Raw genomic sequence first — 23475 nt, 5'->3', positions numbered from 1 at the left:
ATCACTACAAAGTCCTACAAGGACATAATCAGCTTCCTGTTACCCTACTTCCTACCGCTCTCCCGTCTGACTCCACTCTGCCACAAGGGCTTCCTGGCTAGTTCGCATCCACTAGGTACACACTCATCTCAAGGTCTCAGTCTTGCCTGGGATACCTTCAAGCCCTTTGGGACTTTGTTCAAATGTCACCAGTGAGGCCTTTCTGAGCAACTCCCACCTCACCATGTACACACACCTCCTATCCTCCTTCCCCACCTGGTCTTCCTACCACAGCACTTCACCATCTGCTTAGATATTATAGGGGAGCAAACTTGCCACCTCAAAATGTCTCTCTGCCATGCAGATTATCCTGAGCTGAAAACAATCAAGGCCCAAAAGATTCAGGAAGAAACTCTGACCTTGCCCCAACTGCCTAAAAGAATGTAAATAGAGGACCTGTTCCAGGGAGGGGGTAATCACCATTGACAACTATAGCACGAACTATGTGCACAGACAGGGAGGAATCCAGCAAAGTCGGTCTGTTAAAATTCCTCTCTGTTACCAAACACCTGCTTTTCCATGTCACAGCAATTGCCTTCCTCCCCTCTGAGGTCCCAAACCACTACCCCCAAGATCCTCTTTTGTCTTTAGCGGAAGGTGGTATTTAAGGTAAGGGTTTCAACCATTTGGGTGAGTTATTCACTTTTCCTGGGTTTCTCCCATGTATACTTGTTATTAAACTTTCATTTGCTTTTTCTCCTGTTAATCTGTCACTTTAATTCTTAGACCGGCCAGAAGAATCTAGATGGGTAGAGGAAAATTTCTTCCTTCACGACAATATCTGCATTATTTTGTTACTATCTCTTTCTCCCAGGATATATACTAGGGGCAGGGGACGGGGGTGGGGGAAGGAAAGCTTTTGGGTGCTTTGGTCACTACTTTAGCCCAGGTGGTACCTGTAACTGTCTAGCACATTGCAGCTTCTCAATAAACACTTTTTACTGTACCTAGTCTAATAAAATATGGCCCCTCTGCCACCTCCCACTCTGCCCCAACTATAGTAACCTTTCAGACATTCTCTGAGCATGCCAAACTAGTTTCTGACTCGGGGCCTTCATACTTGTTCTTCCTCTGCCTTGAATATCATCCCCAGATATTTGTATGCCTTGCTGCCTACTTTTCTACTCAAATGACACCTCCTTGGAAAGGCCTTTCCTAATCACCCTATCTAAAATAAGCACACACTGATCAGGCATCCCACACACTCTCACTGGCCTCTAACTCCACTTCAAGCTTCATTTTTCTTTTTCTTCATAGCACTTACCTACCTGACTCCATACATATAGTTGCATCTGTCTTTCTCACTACAGTTAAGCTCCACGAGAGTAAACATGTCATTTCTTTCTCACCAGTATATCTACAACGCCTAGCACACAGCAGGCGCAAAATATTTGTTGAGTGAATGGATGAATAAATGCTTGTTCAAGCTGAATTTAGCTAGTCTTTCTATAACACAGGAGGAAATTCGTACAGTAGGTGGGAAGGCAAAATAACCCTTACAAAACTTCCCTGGTGGTGCATTGGTTAAGAATCCGCCTGCCAATGCAGGGGACAGGGGTTCAATCCCTGGTCTGGGAAGATCCCACATGCCTCAGAGCAACTAAACCTGTGCGCCACAACTATTGAGCCCATGTGCACAACAAGAGAAGCCACTGCAATGAGAAGCCCGAGCACTGCAACGAAGAGTAGCCCCACTCACCACAACTAGAGAAAGCCCACGCACAGCAAAGAAGACCCAATGCAGACAAAAAAATTTTTAATTTTTTTTAATTAAAAAAAAGACAAAACAGTCATACTTTCTCCTATAAACTATGACTCTATGAAACAACTAAGTCAGTCGGAAAGGCTAAGACCAGGTAGTGCCTTTCAATGTTACTAAAGAACTACTGAAGGATTATAAACTGAATGACATTAATTTTTTTAATTACACAATATTTACATCCCATACACAACTGCATATGGATCCACTGATGGGAAACAGTATGGAGAAGAAAGAGGAGAGGCGTCCACTGCAGGAGACATACAATATCAGAGTTAGGGAAGCAGGCAACACTGCTAAGCCTCTTATTTTACAGAACCAAAGTCCACAGGAGCTAAAAGATTTGCCCACTGATAGAGCCAGAATTAGAACCTAGGCCCTCTCTCAACACCAAGCTCTCCCCACATGGCTCTGCCTCACTGGCAAAGTACAAATAATACAAGAGTCTAAGGCAACCCTAAGAAAGAAAAACATTCCAGAAAAAATGGGCAAAGGCAAAACCGGCAACACACTTAAGAAATGCAAATAGCCATTAAGCGTAGGAAAGAACGCTCAAACACACTAAGGGCCTGTGTTTAAACAAGGAGTTATTTTCCATCTACCCCACTGATAACAAAGACTGACAAAAACCCAACTGTTAGCTGAAAGCATGGTAAAATTGGCATACCCTTTCTGAAGGGCAATCTGGCAATACATATCAAACTTCAAAACGTGCATCCTTTTGCCCAGCAATTCCATTTCTAGAAATTCACTCTAAGCAGACAAAAGAGACAAATACATAATGCAGAGCCTCCTGAACCTGGCTGCATATCATAAGCACCTGAACTCACTCATCACTTTTAATTAGCTTAAGTTTTTACTTCCAACTGGTAAAGGGAGTTGTTAGCCTTCAGAAATTATTAAATAAGTGAGTAATAATGAAAGTTTGAGAATGAAAGGAAAGCAAGATAGTAGCTAAATGGAACAACAGGGTCATATAAAGTTTTTTCTCAAAGGTAGAGGAAATCAAGTTTAATAAAGAAAATAAAAACAGTAAGCGAAAAAGCAAGATATTGAAAATGATGGAGAGAGAACAGAGTACTGGTTACTTACAGAGGTGATTTATTAGGAGAGCCTGTATAATAGCAAGTACCCAGGCCCCATTCTGAATTAAAATCTCCAGAGTGGAATTTAAGGATGAGAACTCAAAATCTGCCCAGGTGATTCCACTATACACCCCTGATTGAAAACCACTGTTCTGCAGTAAAGGGTCTCAGTCTGGAGTGTTCACTATAGCCACCTGAGCAGCTATGGAAAATTACAACTGAGCCTTGCACTAGTTGAATCAATCGCTAGAATAGAGCCTAGGCATCAATATTTTTTAAAACTTTCCAGTAATTCTCATATGTATTGTCACAGTTGTGAACCAAAGTCCTACACCAGTAGTTTTCACGGTGTGGTTCCCACACCAGCACAATTAGGGTCACTGGGGAAATTGTGAGAAACGAAGTCTGGGGTCCCACACAAAACCTACTGAATCAGATACTCTGAGTAAAGCTCAGCAATCTTTAACAAGCCCTCCAGGTGATTTTGATGTGCACTAAAGTTTGAGAATCACTGTCCTAGAGTTATTCTTTCAAAAAGATTATCTAGAGTGCTTGTCAAAAATACATTACCTGGTCAGCTGATTTTCAACAAGGGTGCCAAGAAAATTCAATGGGGAAAAGAGCAGTGTTTTCAACAAATGGTGCTGGGACAACTGGATAGCCACATACAAAGAATGAAGTTGGGTTCCTACTCCGCGTCACATACAACAATTAACTCAAACTGACTGTAGACCCAAGTTTAAGAGCTAATGCTATAAAACTCTTAGAAGATAGGTATAAATGTTCATGACATTAGATTAAGCACTGGTTTCTCAGTTGTGACACCAAAAGAACAAGCAACAAAAAAAACAGACTGGACTTACATTTAAGACTTTCATGCGTCAAAGGACACCATCAAGAAAGTGAAAAAACAATTCATACAATTGGAGAAAATATTTGCAAATCAAATGTCTGATAAAGATCTGGTATCAGAATACATACAGAACACATAACTCAACAACAGAAAGACAACAACTCAATGTAAAATACAAGCAAAGGATTTCAACAGACATTTCTCCAAAGAAGATATACAAAAGACCAATAACGTATGATAAGATATCAACATTATTAGCTATCAAGGAAACGCAAATCAAAACCACAATGAATCATCACTTCACAAACACTAGGATGGCTAGAATAAAAAAGACAAAGAACAATGTTGATGAGGATATGCACTAGATCACCCAGAAAAAGAGAACAGAATTTCTTCTAATTGGAAAGAGGACAGAACCAAGCCTTAAGGAACTCCATGTTTACCTGCCAAACAGAAGAGAACCAGCCTATAATGGAGTACAAGAAGCAGCCCCCCAGAGAAGAAGAAAATCAGTGGGTCACAGAAGGAAAAGGACGTGAGCATGTCAAAGAGGCGGAGGTGGTCAGTGCTGCTCAATGCAGGTGATAAAAAGTTAAGCAAAATGAATGAAAACGTTTCTTGGATTTAGTGATACGGAGATCTTGGCATTTCCATATAGTGATGATGGCAAAAATCACTAAGAAATTAAAATCAGGCTATCTTTCTGCACTTTATACTGTGTAACATCACTTCAACATAAAAGGTTTAAAATAAAAGAGTACCTTGATTATTCTCAATTAGTCTCAAATATTCTTGAAAGATGAATCTGGAAAATAAAAACGGATAAGAAAAAGCAAGCTCGCAACAAGTTCACAAAACCACAGTAAGGACTCTTTAAAACTACCTAAAAGGGATTAAACTCCATAAAAAGCTACTTTATACAGCAAAGTTAATGATGTTCCACACTGCTCCCAATTTCTTGCTGTTGGCATCTGCCACATTTGCTATGACTAAGATCCAGCGTCCGGCCATAGTTAATAAATACTATCCAGCACTACAACACGTCCGCGTGATTCAACAAATACCAATAACTACAAAACAGCAATATGGCAATGAAGCAGCTACCCACATCACCTGACACTGGAAAGACACGTGTCGTCCCGAGATTCAGAGAGTGGTTTTATCAGTAAACAAGACGGAAAAGTGAAAAATCAAGACACCTGCTCTGCAGATCAACTTCAGCTTAAATTTTTGAGATACAGCTCTGTGAAGACTGGGTAACTGTGAAAGCCTTGTCCCGTCCCCCAAGCTCACTAACGCAGAAAGTGGGAGAACGAATGAAGCTAGATTTGACAATAAGCAACGAGGTCGCGTAAATACTCCTTACAGCCCTGCAGCACCTAAGGCCAAAGACCCCCTCCTCACTTCTGGCAGCGCTACCTGCCTCCCAATTCCCCCGGCCCAGCTGCTAAGTTCCCTTTTAACTACGAAACAAACCAGAAAACGCACCGAGAAAGACTGAAACTGGGGAAACAAGGCTAAGCCGTAACTGGAGCTCTGGCTAAGCTGTGCCCCACACTGATCCACCCGCCACCCTTACCCAGCAGTCGGGAAACAACAAGCGAGCCCAAAGTAAGAGAACCTGCACGCCACTCTCCGGAAACCGCAGAGACTTTAGATGGAGCTCGCCATGACACATACGTCCCGCCACGTTTATTTACGCATGCTCGCAGACGGTGGCCCGGAGAGGTCAAACTACGTCATCGCTGAACGTGCGCGTTCAGGTTTAACTTAATTTAGTAATGATTACACTCGAACGACTCCTTTGGTTGCCAGAGCGAAAATAAGACCTTCAAGACCTCGAGTTCTTAGAATCGTTTAATAGCTAACTTCTCCTGAGCTCTTACTACGTGTCGGGTACTGTGCTCAGTGCTTCCCATATACATTATCTCCCCACTTATTTATTAATATTCTTATTTTACAAAAGAGGAAACTGGGAGTTTGATGACTTGCCCAAAGTGACTCTGCTAACAGAGACTGTCCTCTGTGCTCAACCCAACTCTGCCAAACTTCCAAAGAACATGCTCTTTTCATTACATTTTACCAGCTTCCTCGACCTTTTGTGAAAAGAGGTCATATTGAAGAAAATAGAAAAGGGTAACAGTTGGATTGAACTTAATATAGATCGTTTAACACCAAGCAGGGTTTTTTGTTGTTTTTTGTTTGTTTGTTTTAATGCTTAGAAGACAGTGTAGGAGCCTCAGTCAGTTTAGCAGAGAAAGAGACTTTTCATGTAGTATATGCAGATTCTGACCTGGTTAGCTTAGATGAGTTCTCTCACCCTATTATTCTTTACCCCAGATACTGAATTTCACCTTGTTTACCAGAAAAACATCTCCACTTTAGAAAGTAAAGACAACAGCCATGAACAGGAAGTGGAAATTATGACTCTGGGTTTCACAGGGATTTGGGGCAACTGCCTTATTTTGTAAATGCCTTTCCTAATGCAGTTGCCTCTAGCTAAAAATGCCACCCATTGCTCATCCGTCTCCATTAAAAAAATCTGAACTGTGACCTAAGGTCCACCGCAGTCTTTACCCAGCTGAATTAGAACTGTGTGTTTGTGTTGCCCCATTTGGTCTCATGAAAACGAGACCAAAAGTAGGCCCAGGGTCACCTTCTTCTTGGTGGTAATCCCACTGCCTAGCTCATAATCTTGCACTTAATAGCCTCTAATAAACATCTGTTGAATCAATGAATGAGTGCACCCCTTCTCCCCAAGATCTGGTTAGGTTCAGTCAAAGAAATTTTATTGAGCGTATACCATGTGACCTCAGGACTGTGCTGGAAGCTAGAGCTAGAAAGGAAGACAACTCCTTACCACTGTTTCAGGCTACTGCAAGGACATAGCTTCCGTAGAGAGTAGTAATCCCTGCTGAAAATGAATGCAAGGGGTCTGTGGAGCACAACGGGGAGGTTTCTCCTCTCACATGAGAAGATCAGGACTTCCCTCTGGGTAAAGTGAGGGAAATGGACAAAGGTATTCCAGACTGGGGAGGCAATGAGGACAAATGCATGGGGGCCTGAAACTATAAACTACTGTACATTATAAAAGCAAAAAAGAGTAAAGTTAGGTGATAGCAGAGAAGGCTGGAAAGGAAAGTGCAGGGACCAGATTAAGGTGAGCCTTGTTTGCTGAAATAAAGACATTAGACCTAATTCTGGATGTACTGGGTAGCATGAAAGTGTCTGAGCAGATTATTCTCTCAGGAAGATGGGTCTGAGGACAACATTTCAGACATGAAAAAACAGTGAAATGCCTAAATCAAGTTGTTGGCTGTGGGGCTTCCCTGGTGGTCCAGTGGTAAAGAATCCATCCTGCAATGCAGGGGACAAGAGTTCAATCCCTGGTCGGGGAACTAAGATCCCACATTCCACGGGGCAACTAAGCCCATGCGCCACAACTACTGAGCCCACGAGCCACAACTATAGAAGAGAAACCCGAACACCACAACTAGAGAGAAGCCCATGCACCGCAACGAAAGAGTCTGCATGCTGCAACGAAGACCTGACGCAGCCAAAGATAAATAAATAAAACTTTAAAATAAACATTTTAAAAAATGCAAAAAGGGAGGACAGAAGAGACTGAGGAGGTAAAATCAGCAAGACTTAGAGATTGATAGGTATAAAAGAAGAGGATACAAGCACATTTCCAAGTTCGGCTATTAAAGCAATTGACACCAGTACTTCTTTGGTGAAATCTGTCTCTTTAGGCACTTTTAATCTGAATCATTTGAAAAGCCAGTGACACTAACTCTAGGAATTTGACTTATGGAAATGCTCACAGTTACATAAAATGACATATGTGCCAGATTATTCTTTGAAAGTTTGCTTGCAATAGCAAAAGAATGAAAACCCTTTCTGGCTTCTCAATAGGAAATTGATTATATATCTCTATGGTATCTATACAGCTCTTGAAAAAGAAAAAGATCGCTTTTAATGCACTATCTATTCTTAAGTGGAAAAAGAAAGTTGCAACATAGTGTATGATTATAGTTATAACTACAGTTTTATACATGTATAAAATCTCCAGTAGGATATATAATTAATTGGTAATGGAGTCATATCTCTGGGAAAAGGAACTGAGTGGCTCAAGGAAGATTTGCTTTTCCCTGTATATCATTTCATACCTTTTACTTTTGGACCATGCAAGTGTTTTATTTATTCAAAAAGTAAATGGATGCATCTTATAAATAACATGACATTTGATAATTTATAATTTATTGGCTTATCTGTTACATTGTAGTATTTTTATATGAATAAATTTTAAATCTTTTTATTATGTTAAGAGATACATAACATAAAATTTACCATTTTAACCTTTTTTAAGTGTACAGGTCAGTAGCATTGAGTACATTCACATTTTTGTGAAACCATCTATCTCCAAAACTTTTTCATCTTCCCAAACTAATTCCCTATGTATTAAGAAACAAGTTCCTAATCCCCCTTTTCCACAACACCTGATGACCACTTCCTCATATAAGTGGAATCATACAATATTTGTCCTTTTGTAACTGCCTTATTTCACTTAGTATAATGTCTTCAAGGTTCATCCATGTTGTAGCATGTCAGAATATCCTTTCTTTTTAAGGCTAAATGATAATTCCATTGTATGTATATACCACATTTTGTTTATAAATGTTAAATATTTATGCTTTGTTTCTCAGATTGTAAACTTCATAGGAATAGACATTCCATATTGTCATTGTTTTTTCAGCCCACAATATAATATTAAATGCTTTATAAATGTTTGGTGGTAGACAAACCAATTGGTATATACAAAGACATGCTAAAAATGCAAGTGCATCTATAAAATACTAGTAAAAGATAACATTTTTTGAGAATGTATATGTGTGTGCTAATAACCATCCCAAGCTCTCTGAGAATTATCAAATGCATTCATCACAATGACTCTATAAGTAATCCTATAAATTAGGAGTACTCTCGATATCATCATCCTCATTATCCCCTTTTTACAGAGAAGAAAACTGAAGCTTAAGCAGTCTGACTTCAGGGATATATTTTTTTTTACTCTATATAAATACTTCAGGAGAAAGAAACTGTATACATTCATTAAAAATGCAAAATTTCAAATAAAGAAAAACATTGGGGAGAAAAAAGAAAAAAATAAGGGAAATGTGCAATAAAATCTATAAACCTTCAGAGGAATTGACTCAATCTTTTAATATTCTTTACCGTGAAAAATTGAAGAGAAAATGTAGATAGTAATGAAGTTAGAGAATTCTTACTATCTCAGCCACCAACCAAGAAAGAAAGAATAAAATATGAAAGTTATAAAAATTTAGGGGCACATATTTTAGCTCTAGCTTATGATTTGAGTAATTAGCTGGTGTACTTATACACTTGTTCCAATCAGTATCTTTTTGATAAATAAATCATGCATTTAATTCACTCTTGAAAAATGATAATAAGTATATATGAAATTTCCTGTGTAGAATATTAGATAAGTTTAGTAGAATGCAATTTCAAATGGATTAGTCTATTATATATGAGATAAGAAAAGTATGTGTTCTCAATTTTTAAAGTTCAACAGGTCAACATGTATTATGTAAATATATTATTATTTATGTTAGCTTCCCACCACATGTGGTGGAAAGCTGACTTTAATTTCTTAATTACAAAAGAATGAGCGGGCACATGAAAATGAATGCTAGACCCAGGGATTCTGATTGGATCTGACAAATTGTCAGAGTAAATTCCCCAGCTAGATACCACACAATTAAAGCAGTTTTTAAACAAGGCTTTTCAGGTGTTTGTTTTCATAAAGGATTTAAAATGAAGAAATAAGTTAGGAGATTATCACAGTTGTCTAAATATGAAACCAAGAAGAAGATGGTGATAGTAGAAATAGAGAAAAAATAAAGGATACACAAATGGGCAAAAGAGCATTTGCCCTGGGACCTCCTTGCTGCCACAGTGGTTAAGAATCCACCTGCCATTGCAGGGGACACGGATTCGATCCCTGGTCTGGGAAGATTCCCACATGCTGTGGAGCAACTAAGCCTGCAAGCCACAACTACTGAGCCTGTGCTCTAGACCCTGTGAGCCACAACTACTGAGCCTGAGTGCCACACCTACTGGAGCCCGTGTGCCTAGAGCCTGTGCTCCACAACAAGAGAAGCCACTACAATGGGAAAACCTGTGCACTGCAACAAAGAGTAGCCCCCCCATGCACAGCAACGAAGACCCAATGCAGCCAATAAATAAATAAATGAATAAATTATAAAAAAAGAACATTTGCCCGAAATGGGTGAATGCTTCAGTGTAGAGGATAAAAGGGAAGGATACTGATGTTCTTAAATAAATTGAGAAAAGATCATATAAAAACATATTGAAATAAATTAACCTGCTGTTGTCTTTGAATGCTGAATTTTCTCCGTGTAATCTAACCACTAGGGGTCAGAGCGCTATACTTCTAATATCAACTAGTCTATCAATTGACACAAATTGGTTTGGCTCCATTCTGTAATTAATTTTATCTTTTCCTTCTCCCACTCTCACTACAGGTGGTTTGGGGGCTGTTTCTGTGACCCAGGCCAGAGCAATGAGATCACCACATTCCCTTGCCGCAGGGCAGGTAACCCACGCTCAGCCAGAGTGAATTCTGGCCTATTAGTCAAGTGGGAGAATCTGTGGTTGGAGCTCCCAGGACGACCAGGTGGAGAACACCTGCCTGAGACCCAGGCTATTTCGGAGGAAAGTAGAGCTGAGCGATGTAGGGAGAAATCAGTAAGTTCTGAAGACAGCTGTAAGCCCTCTATATCCACATGCCTGGAGCTAGGTTTACTTCTGAGCTCTTCAGTTTTGTGAACAAGTAAATTCCCCCTTTTCATTCCTGAAGCTAATCTGAGTGGATTTCTTTCTCTTGCAACCAAAAAAGTCCTGGCTCATTGCATTTTTACATATTCTTTTAGCTTTTAAACAATTTATCTCAGTTGTCTAACTCCCTGATTGGGAAAGAGACATATGATATTTTCTCTGTCCTTCGGTGATACATGACACAAATAATTAACTTACTGAGTTATAATAATAATATATTTATTGAGTATATACAGTACCAAGGACTGTTTTAACACTCAGAAAAAAAAAAACAGACGAAGATCTCAGCCCTCTTAAGAGTTTACATGACAGCAGGTAGAGATAAATAATACATAATAAATATGATATAAATAAAAATTATATATTGGCTTCAGAGGTGATGAAATGGCCAAAAAAAATTGCTGTAGATTAAGGAGAATCAAAAGTAAGGATTGCAATTTTTAAAGATGGACTTGCAATTTTTAAGCCTACATTGGTAGGCTCATTGAGAAAAAGACCTTTAGGCAAAAGCTTGAAAAAGATGAGGAGGTTAGCAAAGGAATGTGTGGGGAAAGAGCATTCAGGTGAAAGGGACCAGTCAGTGGAAAGCGTCTCAGAGAAGAGCACACCTGCCATGTTCAAGAGACAGCAGGGTCCATCAACAGATGAATGGATAAAGAAGATGTGAGAGAGAGATATATATAATGGAATACTGCTCAGTCATAAAAAAGAATGAAATTTTGCCATTTGCAATCACATTGACGGACTTGCAGAGTATTATGCTTAGTGAAATAAGTCAGACAAGGACAAATACTGAATGTTATCACATATGTGGAATCTAAAGAATGAACAAAATAGCGAATATAACAAAAAAGAAACAGACACAGATATAGAGAACAAACTAGTGGTTACCAGTGGGGAGAAGGAAGAGGGGGAGGGGCAAGACAAGGGTAGGGGATTGAGTGGTACAAACTACTGTGTATAAAATAAATAAGCTACACGGATATATTGTACAAAACAAAGAACATAGACAATATTTTATAACTGCAAATGGACTATAAACTTTAAAAACTGTGAATCGAAATTTTTGTATGTTGTACACCTGGAACGTACAAAGTATTATAAATACTTCAATACAAGTAAATAATTTAAAAAACAAAAAACAAAAAAACAGAGACAGACAGCAGGAAGATCAGAGTGATTGGAATGGAGGAAGTAAAAAGAAAAGATGTCAAAGAGTGAACAAAATCAGACCATGTGTGGCCTCACAGGTCACAGTCAGAACTTTAACTTTTACTCTGAAAGAAATGGGAGGCTTCAGAGGGTTTTGAGAGGAGGGGTGGATCAAGGAGGTCGGTTAGAAAGCTGTTGCAATAATCTAGTCAGGCACTGATGGCATCCTGGACTAGGAGGGGCAAGAGTAGGAGGTGATAAGAAGTGGTTAGATTCTGGACGTATTTGAGGACATAGAATTTCCTATAGATTGGATTTAGGATATGAGAGAAAAAAAGAGAAATAAAGGATGATGAATTCCAAGTTTTGGGCCTGGACTACAAGAAGAATGAAACTGCTATCGATGGAGATGGAATAGATTGCTGAAGGGAGAGATCAGGATTCAGGATATTCTTAGCTTGTTTACCTTTTTTTATGTTTTTCTTTTGCAATAATTTTAGATTTTTTAAAGTTGCAAAATTACTACAATTAATTTATGTATAACCTTCACCCAGCTTCCCCAGATGATAACATTTTACATAACCAAAGAATAATTATCAACACCAGGAAATTAACGTTAATATGATACTGTCAACATTGATATGATACCCAATTTAGGACAGTTCTTCATCCTTCCTTTGTCTTTTGTGACTTTGACACTTTTTAAGACTACAGATCAGTTATTTTGTAAAATGTCCCTCAATTTGAGTTGGTCTGATGTTTGCTGATGACTAAATGCAGGTTACGAATTTTTGGCAATATTACTTCAGAAGTGATGCTGCGCCCCATCATATCAAGGATGTACATGATGTTGATAGGTTTCATTTACCACTGATGTGCTTTGAACTTGGCCTCTGCAATGTAAAGTTCCTATTTTTCCCATTGTTATTACTAAGTGTCTTGTGGGAAGATACTTTGAGAGTATGTAAGTATCCTGTTTCCCAGCGGTGTATTTGCCCACCCATTTTAGCATCCCTTAATGATTCTTGTAGACAACAGTTATTACTGTGCTATCTGACAAATGGTAATTTTCCATTTCCATTATTCCTTCTACTTCTATTATTAAATGAGCTGTCCCTTCTCATTTACCTGTTCAAATATTTATTTATATTAGTGTAGATTCATGGATACTTACTTTATTCTCTGGCTTACAATCCATTACCAGAATTAATTTGATGCTCATATTATCCCATATTTGGCCATTGGCCTTCAGGTTAGCTTCTGTGTTCTTTCGACATGTCTGCCTTTTTTTTGGCGGGGGTGGTGGGGGGGGGGGAGGGGTGCACTGCTTGTGGGATTTTAGTTCCCCAGCCAGGGACTGAACCTGGGCGCTTGGCAGTGAAAGCACAGAGTCCTAACCACTGGATTGCCAGGGAATTCCTGATTTTTTTTTTCCACTTCCTTATTTTCTGGCTCCACAAGATGCCCTAGGCTCATCTCGCGCTTCCTCTGCTCTATCCCTAGAATCAGCCAGTTCTCTAAGGAGTTGTGGTTCCTTTTAGTAGGAAATGGTACTTAGAAACTGGATGTGTGCTCATTGCTATTGGATGGCATTGCTTCAGGAGCTCAGTTTTAAACAATTAAACTTGAGATACCTATTAGACATCCAATTCGATTGCTAACTTGGCAGTTAGAATTATGATTCTGAAGTTTAGCTCAGAAATTTAGGCTGAATATATAAATTTGGGAGTTACTGGCATACAGATGATGTATTAAGCCAAAATACTAAACAAGATTAGAACTGATATAAAAAGTGAAGAGGATCAAAGACTGAGACCTGGGGCACTCCAATACCAAGATGAAAAAGAAGAAGCATCAGCAAAGAAAACTGAGAAGGAGCAACGAGTGAGGTAGGAAAAAAACTAAGAATGTTGTATCCCAGAAGCCACGTGATAAAAGTATATCACGGAGGAAGGAGTGATCAACTGGCTAATTACGCTGATAGGTCAAGTAAGATGAAGACTGAGACTGAATCACTGAATTAAGCAACTTGGAAGGATAGTTTTGGTGGAACAGAGTGGGTAAAAGTTGAATGAAGTGGATTCAAGGGGGAGGAAGGGAAGAGAATTGGAGATAGGAGAAGCAAAGATATAGGACTGCAGCAGTGGAGAAAGTGGGTTCAAAAGGAAGGAAAATCTTTTTTGAGATAGGAAAAACAAGAGCATGATGATATCCTAAATAAGGACAATCCCTTGGAGATGGGGGAATTCATGGTATTGTACAGAGAGGGGGAAACTACTGAAGTCATATTCTTGAGAAAGGACAGTGAGTATTTTCTAAGCATTATATCATAGTAACTGAGATATAAATATTTGGAGAATAAATAAAGGTTGTTCACCAAGTTTAAAAAAATCAAATATGTTTGGCTGTTGTTATTTTTAAAAATGCATTTAAAGAAACGTTACCTTTTTAAAAACTAGAGCTTTCTAATAAGACGTTAGCAGTAACCATCAAGAGTCCACTAAAATATTATCCTGGGGATATATTTCACTGGCAAGCATCAGAATGTATGGTCATTGCCAGGAAAATGTGGAAACAGAAAATCCTTTTTTTCTTTCTTTCTTTCTTTTTTTTTTTTCTTTTTAACCATAGGATACTCATGGCTTCTGTTTTAAAAAATGCATTCATTAAATGCTCTCTATTAGTCATATCTCTCACTGGCTTCTTTCCAAATACTTTCTTACCAGTGATAAATCTGTAGGGGAAATTCAGAGATTTGCAATTCCATGGAAAGAAAATCTCTTTGAGAGTGAGTGGTGGGAATAATAAAGGCCACAGAGGGCTTTACTAGTCACTCTGCCAGAGAACAGAACCCTTGCAGTAGCTGATTTCATGAGAATATATTCCCTGAAGCTACAGAGAAACCAGGTTTAAACTGCAACAGCTAAGAAGAGGGGAGGAAGAAGAGGGAGTGTCCAGTTTGGGAGTATTTGGTTTATTTGTTTATTCTAAATTTCTTAAAGACCCCCTTGGGGTTGTTGTTCATTCAGTTAGAGAGTAATAGCAGAGATGAAAAGAAAAAACAAGCCAGGAAAAAAAATAAAGGAAACAAGACTTTTTGTCTTCTTTGTTGTGTTCTTATATTTATCTTCTTTAATTTCTCTGTAAATGATTTGTAAAGAGACAGAAAAAAATGTTTAGAAAAAAGGCACTCACTGAATAATTGCAGCATTTATTTTCAAAGCATGTATTTATGTTATATGTAAACATGCACAGAACTCATATCCTAAATGAATTTGCTCAAAGCAAAACTGCATTGCCTGAAGTTGACTTGCTTTGACAAAATTATGATGTATTATTAGACAACTACATATAAGTGTATGTAGTTGATTGTTGATTATTTTGGCTAATGGAGGCAAACAATGATGTAGTTCATACAAAATAAAGTCATTTATATTTGACTTTGAAAAGAAATGTTTGATATTTGGCAATGAATGTGGATTTTTTAACATTCTAAGATTTTTTAAAACGTCAAATAAAGCAACAAAAACATACTGAGTAAAAACTTATTCAGGTCATAGCCTAGCCCTGCATATGTTAACCTTGCAATAAATAGAAGCACCAGGAAGTTTCTTAGCTTATCTATCATTTAGCAACTACATCAGATAGTCATTGTTTTTCTCTATCCAGAAGAACCTACTCTAATTCTCTGTGGTTCAGGTGGCCATGGACTACTTCAGCCTCTACTAATGCGAAAGTGACTAAGCCCAGTTCAGTCACAGCCTAGTATTCCCCTGACCACGATATGTGCTGTATTTTACGAGTACATATAACCTAGGAAGCTTCGTCAGCACATCCTATCCTCCCTGGCCATAAGCTCATGGATGAGACATGGTAACAACCATCCCGTGGTAACAAGAGTCCCCAGCTGCCATTTTTATAAAACATGACCATGCCCTTCTGTCCCTAATTGATCGATCTAGAGTTGACCTCTGACCAAAATTGGTCCAATCAGAGGTCTTTTGCTATGAATTCATAGAGTGGGGGGCAGAGGGGGAAACAGCTTCGATCGCTGGTTGGAGAACTAAGATCCCGCAAGCTCTGTGGTGTGCCCCTGCCCCCCACAAAAAAAAGTAAAAAAAAAAAAGTGCTTTTAAATTACTTTATTACTAATCGTTAATTAAATAAACATTAAATTGAAGATCTTAGAAAAGAAAGTTTTTAAACCCTGAGTGAAAAGATATTAAAAGCATGGTAAATTAGAAATTAAAAACATACAACAAATAAAATCAACAGCTGATTTTTTAAAAGAGACTACTATAACAAGTGACATATAACAGGAAAAAAATGATTAGAAACAAGAATGCAGACAAGGCAAGCAAATAAAAAGGAATGTAAAATTACAAAGGAAAATATTAGTATTATAAAAGAATTTTTGTTGAAATCAGGAAATGTTTATAAAATTCATTTTTTTAAATACCACAAAAACCTGAAAACAACTCATGTTTTTCAACTGGTAAATACTTGAACTTTGGTACATACATTTAATGGAATATTATTCAGCAAGAAAAATGAATGAACTCAACATATACACAAATATGCTGCATTAAAAAAAAGACAAATGACTACATACTACATGATTCTATTTGTATGACATTCTGGAAAAGGTTAAACTATAAAAACAGAAAACAGATCATCGACTGACAGGAACTAGGGGTAAAGGAAGGGCTGACTATAAACGGGCATGAGGGAACATTTTAAGGTGTTAAAAATGTTCAATATCTTAACAGTGGTGGTTGTTATATGATTCTATGCATTTGTCAAAATTCTTAGAATTGTACACTAAAAATGGTGAATTTTATTGTATGTATATTATACTTCCATGAACCTGGATTTAAAAATTTTTAATGGACAAAATATTAACAAATAATGCTAAAAAGAACAGGTAAAAAATACTCTCATAAAAGAATATTCCATAGACTAAAATTAAAATGATGTGTTAATAGTATGAAAACAGAAATCTAGAACAAAAGAAAAAAAAGAAACCAGACATAAACTTAAATATAAATGATAGTTACAACTATCCCTTCCTTTTCCTCTCTTCCTTCCCTTCTCTTTTCTTCCTCCCCTGCTCTGCCTTTCCTGAACAATCTGATGAAAAAGCCATTAGACTATGAGAATGTAAAGTGGTTGAGCAACTCTGGAAAAGAGTTTGGTGGTTTCTTAAAAAACTAAACATGTTCTTATCAGATGACCTAACAATTGCATTCCTGGACATTTATTCCAGAGAAATGAAGTCCTATGTTAACATAAAGACATGTCCACAGCTGTTCACAGCAATTTTATTTGTAATACCCCACGTATTACAAATAACTAATGTGTCCTTCAATAGGTAAATGGTGAAACAAATAATGGTACATCCATACTATGGATACTACCCAGCAGGGATGACCCAGCTTAGGATGTCAGAGTCAGAGTTGGGTGAAGAGGATAGCCGTATAGAACAGCACCTGTACCAGCCTGGCATAAAGTATCAGAGCCCAGGCAGAGTAAGTGTCTGCCAAGGGCGGGGGTGGGGTGTCAGATTCCAAGTGGGGTGAGGAGGGTGTCTATGATGGGGAAGAGGCATGCTGGCCACAATGCAAGATTGGTTACATATAAGAAGATCGAGCAAATAATATAATGAGGGGACTTCCCTGGGGTCCAGTGGCTAAGACTCTGAGCTCCCAATGCAGGGGGCCTGGGTTTGATGGCTAGTCAGGGAACTAGGTCCCACATGCCGTAACTAAAGATCCCACATGCTGCAACTAGGACTTGGCACAGCCAAATAAATAAATAAATATTTTTTAAAAAGATTTAAAAAAATAATATATCAAGGATAATGGGAGCCAAGTTTCTCACAACAAGAGAATTAGAAATAAGCAGAGAAAATAAGAATGAGCCCTGTGGTACTGGGTTTGAATTAGAGATGTCAGTGTGAACCCATTTTTAATATAGAAGTAGATATAGAAGAAAACATAAATAGAATAGCATGTGTATATATGTGTGTATATACATTATACGTGTGTGGGGAGTGATGTGTGTGTGTGTGTGTACACACTAAACAGATTTTCTTAAGTAAAACAGGATGTTTAAATCTTAGGATGGTTCATGCTTCAGGCAAAAATGGATTTAGAGCCTCAAATAATTTCACCCAGGGTCAGTTTCTCCCTTTATGTCTTGACTCTGTCACTCATCTTGACCTCATTTTCATTCTCAGACTCTGTCATTAGTTTCCAGGCCAATTTCCAGATTCAAATCCAGAAGAAAAGAAAAGAAAAATTACTTTTCACTTAACAATCTCAAAAAAAAAGAATTCTCATTGTATATCATTGCCTCTGACTGGGTCTTGTGCTTCTTCTTGTAGAATCGCTGTGGCAGGGGGAATGCAGTGCACTGGTTGACTAAGGTGGAGCCACACCCACCCCTGGAAGCAAGGGTGGAATGAGCTCTCTCTAAAGCACCAGGACTGGTGGGGGACAGCATGATTCCATAAAGGGAAACTGGAATGATGAATGGGTGCTGGGTAGAAAAACGGATTTTCACTACTCAGTTCCTTCCTTTCAGCAGCTCAACGTTCCCACACACCCTTCTTTCCATACATATACCTTAAAACATGCGTACACTTCTATACAGGAACATCACATGCAACCAAAACACAACCACTCCATCCTTAAAATAAGACGACTCAAAGTCCTGTCTAGTTGCTCCACTGAAATACAGGTCTAAGTTCTCTGGGTGACTCCGTTTAATCTAGCAAAGCCCAACTACAATGATTAAAGAACATACACACACACACACACACACACACACCCATACCCAATATATAATAGTATTAACGGTAATAAGAGAACCAAGCTGCCCAGATAGTCAAATCAACTGGTCATCACACGGCGGTACCCATGGAAGTGCAACCAGCAGGTCCGCTCTCAAGAAAGTACATGCTGCTCAGCTGTGAGGAGTGAAGAGCCACCAGCTTCTAATCAGCAGCACCTTCAGGACCCACCCTAGCTTCTCAGCTGAGGCCAGGCTCTTCCTGAGCAATCCCCACAGGCAATGATTAAGCATGACAGGCTTATTCATAGGTAGCCATTTCTGTCCAATGCAGACTACTCTAACTGCAGTTTTTGCTACAGAGCTGTCCATGGCATTGACCCAGACTTTATGATTGGTGTTGTCAACTGAAGGCTTTCCCTACTCAACTTGCTCCCCCTTTATCTTTTACAGACATTAGTGAAGTCTTGATTAAGATCTCGCTTCAATCAAGGCTGGATTGGCAGGAAGGTTAAACAAAATGTCATCAGGAAATACCATTTCAATTTCTCGTCTTGAAAAGGTTGGGCTTATCTGGTTGCATGGGCGTAACAAGATGGCTGCCTGTAGAATCATCTTCCCAGATTCAATTCAATTAAAAAAATTTTTTTAATGTGTGCCTTTCAACAATCCCAGCAAAAGTCTCATTTCTTTTTATTAGCTTGAATAGGTTACATAACAGTCCCTGAACAAATTCAGAGTGGCCAGGAGAATGTAATATTCTAATTAGCCAGACTAAGTTACATGAATTCTATTTTTTTAAATAACAGCTTTATTGAGATAAAATTCACATGCCATAAAATTCATCTCACATGAACTCTCTGGAAGTAGGACATGGAATGAACGCCACCTACAGCACCTGGAATGAAAGTTGGGGAGGCAAGTTTTCAAAGAATAAAATAAGCACTCATTAAAAGAAGGGTGAATGGGTGCTGTCCATCAAAAAGTGAGTTTGGGGAGTATGAACTGATCTTCTAAGGCTCCCACCTGATATATTGACACTTTGTCCAGTTAACAGTTATCTTCTCGGTTGCCCCCAAGATGTAGCACCTGTAAGATCTGGCCTAAAACAACTTAATCATTGCTTTTCTGCAAATGTTGGAAAGGTCTTAGTCTTGGTTTATAGTTACAGCTCTACTTGGCTCTGTGTTTTGCACAAAATTGACACAAAAGTTTTCTGAATTTCCTTATTTAAAACACTTTATTTGTTTGAGTCATAGTGTTAATTCTGTAATTCTCCAGCAACATCCAGGAAAGACTGTGGCTGATTGAGAAACGACTCTATCAGTGCTTCCCTGCCAGGGCTCAACACAGCGTGATTCACAGGTGCACTTAGTGTAAGGTAAAGATCAAGAGCTCGGACATGGAACAAGACAGCCCAAACTTCAAATCCTGGCTATTCCACTTCCTAGCTCAGTGAATCTGAGAAAGTTACCTAAACTCCCTGAACTTCAATTTCCTAATTGGAAAATTGAGATAATATCCCAAATGACAGTCATGGGGGTTGTAAATGAGATGGCCTACGTGTGAGGAGAGAGAGCAGATAACAAGTCTCTTGCATTTCTCTTATGATCTAGTACATGAGTTTGGAGGAAATACTTTGATGACTCAGATCCCAAGAGTCAAGCCCTACCAATAAATATACTGCCTTCTATGAAGGATGAATCCTATTGACTGAAGGCCCTTTGTTTTTCTGAATGTTGAATAGGGTTTGGATATGCAATGTTTGATGGTTAGGAGCTGAGAGAGGGGGTAAATCTGTGAGGAAGGAGAAAGGAATCGATGCTGTTAGTACTGACAGGGAATTAGGGTGCTGGAGCTGGCTCCTATTGGCTCCCAAGGGCTGATCACTGGCATTTCTTCCTAACTCTGTGTTCAGTGACATCATGTTCAGAGTGTAAAATCAACCATGGGGAGAATATTTACACCACAGCAGTTGGCAGCGCTACAAATAAGTCCTTCCCACTCCCTGAAAGAGCTGGTTGGTAAACACACAATATTCAATAAAATGTATCATTTGCTTTGGAACAGAGACTTCTAAGGGAGATTATTGTTTTCTTCTCATTCTTCCCCTGACATCTTTGGTAAAGTCCCTTTTATTCACTTGTTTTTATGAATTCTTGTTTTTATAAGACTTTTATTTTTATTTATTTATTTATTGGCTGCATTGGATCTTCGTTGCTCCATGTGGGCCTTCTTTAGTTGCGGCAAGTGGGGGCTACTCTTCGTTGTGGTGCGTGGGCTTCTCATTGCGGTGGCTTCCCTTGTTGCAGAGCACGGGCTCTAGGCTCACAGGCTTCAGTAGTTGTGGCATGAAGGCTCAGCAGCTGTGGCTCATGGGCTCCAGAGCACAGTCTCAGTAGTTATGGCGCACAGGCTTAGCTGCTCCGAGCGGCATGTGGGATCTTCCCTGATCAGGGATCGAACCCATGTCCCCTGCATTGGCAGGTGGATTCTCACCCACTGTGCCACCAGGGAAGTTCATTTTTATGGATTCTTGAAGGTGACGAGGACAAGGGTACAGCTGCACGCTCAGTACTGACAAATGGTAGCAATAATTGTGTTCATCATGCTTCGTAATAATAAAAAATGGTGCCTTTTCTTCCCCACGTGGGTGCTAATGGAGCTGCCTTCCTCACACAGAGCATATTTCTTTTCTCCTGCTTCATGGCAGCACGTGGTTCAGGGCCCCCTGTTATGAGAGGCTGTTTCTCCATTTGAATCTCACCTGGGCAGGAAAGTTCTCTCTGTAGTAGTGACATGTAAACTGAAGCCTAGAATAAGAAGAAGCCAGAAGAGAGGGAGAGTTGTGAGGAAGCAAGGGAAAACATTCCAGGCAGAGGGGACGGCAAATTCAAAGGCTACAAGGTGGGGGAAGGGGCCAGTGAAACTGGAATGTATGAATGGGGAGAGAGTGGCCTCAGAGGAGGTGGGCAGGGATCAGCTGTGCTGGCCCTTCTATACCGTCAGCCACCAAGAGAGGTTCACTGGCCTCAAGGAACCTGTCAGTGAATACAGTGTCAAATTTCCTGATGCTCCGCATTGACTAAAGCTTGGTTGACAGGTTCAATATTAATAAAGGATTGCCTTAAGGGTATGGTGTGCGTGCTTGTCTCTAAAAATCTATCTCTGGGTTAAGTCAGATGAGCTGAGGGATAGATTGCTGTTGAAAGATACTATGATGTAATGCCCCAAGGCCAGGTTGAGGACAGCACAGGTTAAAGCAGCCAGTGTCCAAGATGACCCCCATGAGGCTCAACTTCATATATTCCCCTCTCACATTAATCCGGCTGACCTGTATAACCACTAGGATATGGAGGAAATGACCATGATTTCTAAGGCTGGGACATAAAGAACAATATAGCTTCTGTCTTTTTCTTTCTTGGATCATTCACCCTAGGGAAGTCAGTGGCCATGTGACGGGGACACTCAAGCAGATCTATGAAGAGGTCTACATGGGAAGGACTGAGGCCTCCTGCTGAAAGCCAGCACCAACATACCGCCCATGAATGAGCTAACCTGAAGTCAGTCCTCTGGTCTCAGTCCAGCCTTCAGATGACTGCCGCCCTGGCTGACGTCTTGACTGCAGCCTCATGAGAACCCTCAAGGCAGAACCACCTAACAAAGTGGCTCCCCGATTCCTGACCCACAGAAACTGTATGAAATAATCAATGTTTATTGTTGTTTTGAGCCAAAAGGTTTTGGTATTTGGTTACCTGGCAATAGATTAAAGCAGATCTTAAAAGAACCCTAATAAACTAGTTGCTACGATAACAGTAGCACTGTTTATTAAGGGTATTGTCTGTGAGTTTTGGAAAGTTACTTAACTGTCCTACACTTCAGTTTCCTCATCTGTCAAAGGGGACTAATTAATAGTGTCCATTTTTCAGAATGTCTGTAGCATTAACTGGAATAATAGATGTAGATACTATAAAGAATAAAAGGGAATCATAGAGACATAGTAGAAACTCATTAGCTGTCGTCCATCTTTATTTGCTGTTATTGTTATAACTATTATTTTTTTAATTCTAATTTTAACATCTGTTTCTCCTCCTGTTTTGTTTTGTTCTGTTTCTTCCCCAAATCACAGTGATCCAGACAGTCAAAATACCAACATATCAAACTGGATGTTATCCTTGACTGATTTTATTCTTACTCTGTATACCCAATCAGTCACTATGTTCTAACGGTTGTATCTACTAAGTACTTTCAGACGTTGTTCTTTATTTCTACTCCCACTGCCTGAGTTCAGGCCTCCATCAACTCCCATCTGGACAACTAAATAGTTTCCTAAATTGTTTCCTGCCTCTAATCTTATTCCGCTTGAACCTGTTTTTCACACTGCAGTCTGTGACCTGTCTCCAACACAAATATGATAAGCCCTTCCCTGGTGAATCCTTTCACTGGCCCCCTGACAACTATACAGAGTCCAGGCTTTGTGGCATGACCAGCAAGGCCTGTCAGGGTCTGGTTGTCACCTGTCTCTCCTCTAAGGAACACAGTGTAACCAAGTGTTAATCTTCTTACTTGCTGCCTTTGGTGCCTCTCTTTCAAAGTGTTGACTTTCTTCAGATGTCTGGTAGTTCTTGCTTTGTTTTACTTTTTTCTTTCTTGTTAGTATTTGCTGTGTGGACCTAGATTAAACATCTTATTTCCACGCCCAAGTGAGACTCTCTGGTTACCTACCAGTGGGTTCAAGTTGTGATCACAGAAAACGATTTCTGATGATGGCGGGTGAGAGCTGGGTCATGTGGCAAGAGGAGCATTCATACTCTGACACTTAGGCATAAAAGACTCTGCACAAAAATAAGTTATTAAAGAGAACACGGCTGCCTTTTCCACCCAGGATAAGCACTCAGTCCCCACACAGCAAGATC

General features: G+C 39.3%; 1 protein-coding gene across 8 annotated transcripts in view; it reads right to left on the bottom strand.

Moving 5' to 3' along the window:
* The window catches only part of CDKAL1 (CDK5 regulatory subunit associated protein 1 like 1), a 623539-nt gene extending 618117 nt beyond the window's left edge, over positions 1 to 5422 (bottom strand). For 2 of the 8 annotated variants that reach the window (XM_057700490.1, XM_057700500.1), the window contains exons 1-2: positions 5358 to 5422; positions 4498 to 4541 (exon numbers count right to left, since the gene is read on the bottom strand). Coding sequence is in view for 1 of the 8 variants with exons in the window: in XM_057700487.1 (XP_057556470.1) it covers positions 5316 to 5414 (99 nt within the window). In the remaining 7 variants the exon portion in view is untranslated. Of the gene's footprint in view, positions 1 to 3453; positions 3712 to 4497; positions 4542 to 5315 lie in introns of those variants that run through there. The other 6 variants (XM_057700489.1, XM_057700493.1, XM_057700487.1 and 3 more) reach the window with 5 other exon arrangements.
* Positions 5423 to 23475: the final 18053 nt, after the last annotated feature.

This window comes from Hippopotamus amphibius, chromosome 11 (genome assembly GCF_030028045.1).
Source record: "Hippopotamus amphibius kiboko isolate mHipAmp2 chromosome 11, mHipAmp2.hap2, whole genome shotgun sequence".
Taxonomy (NCBI): Eukaryota; Metazoa; Chordata; class Mammalia; order Artiodactyla; family Hippopotamidae; genus Hippopotamus; species Hippopotamus amphibius.
This window is presented reverse-complemented; position numbering and strand designations above follow the sequence as displayed.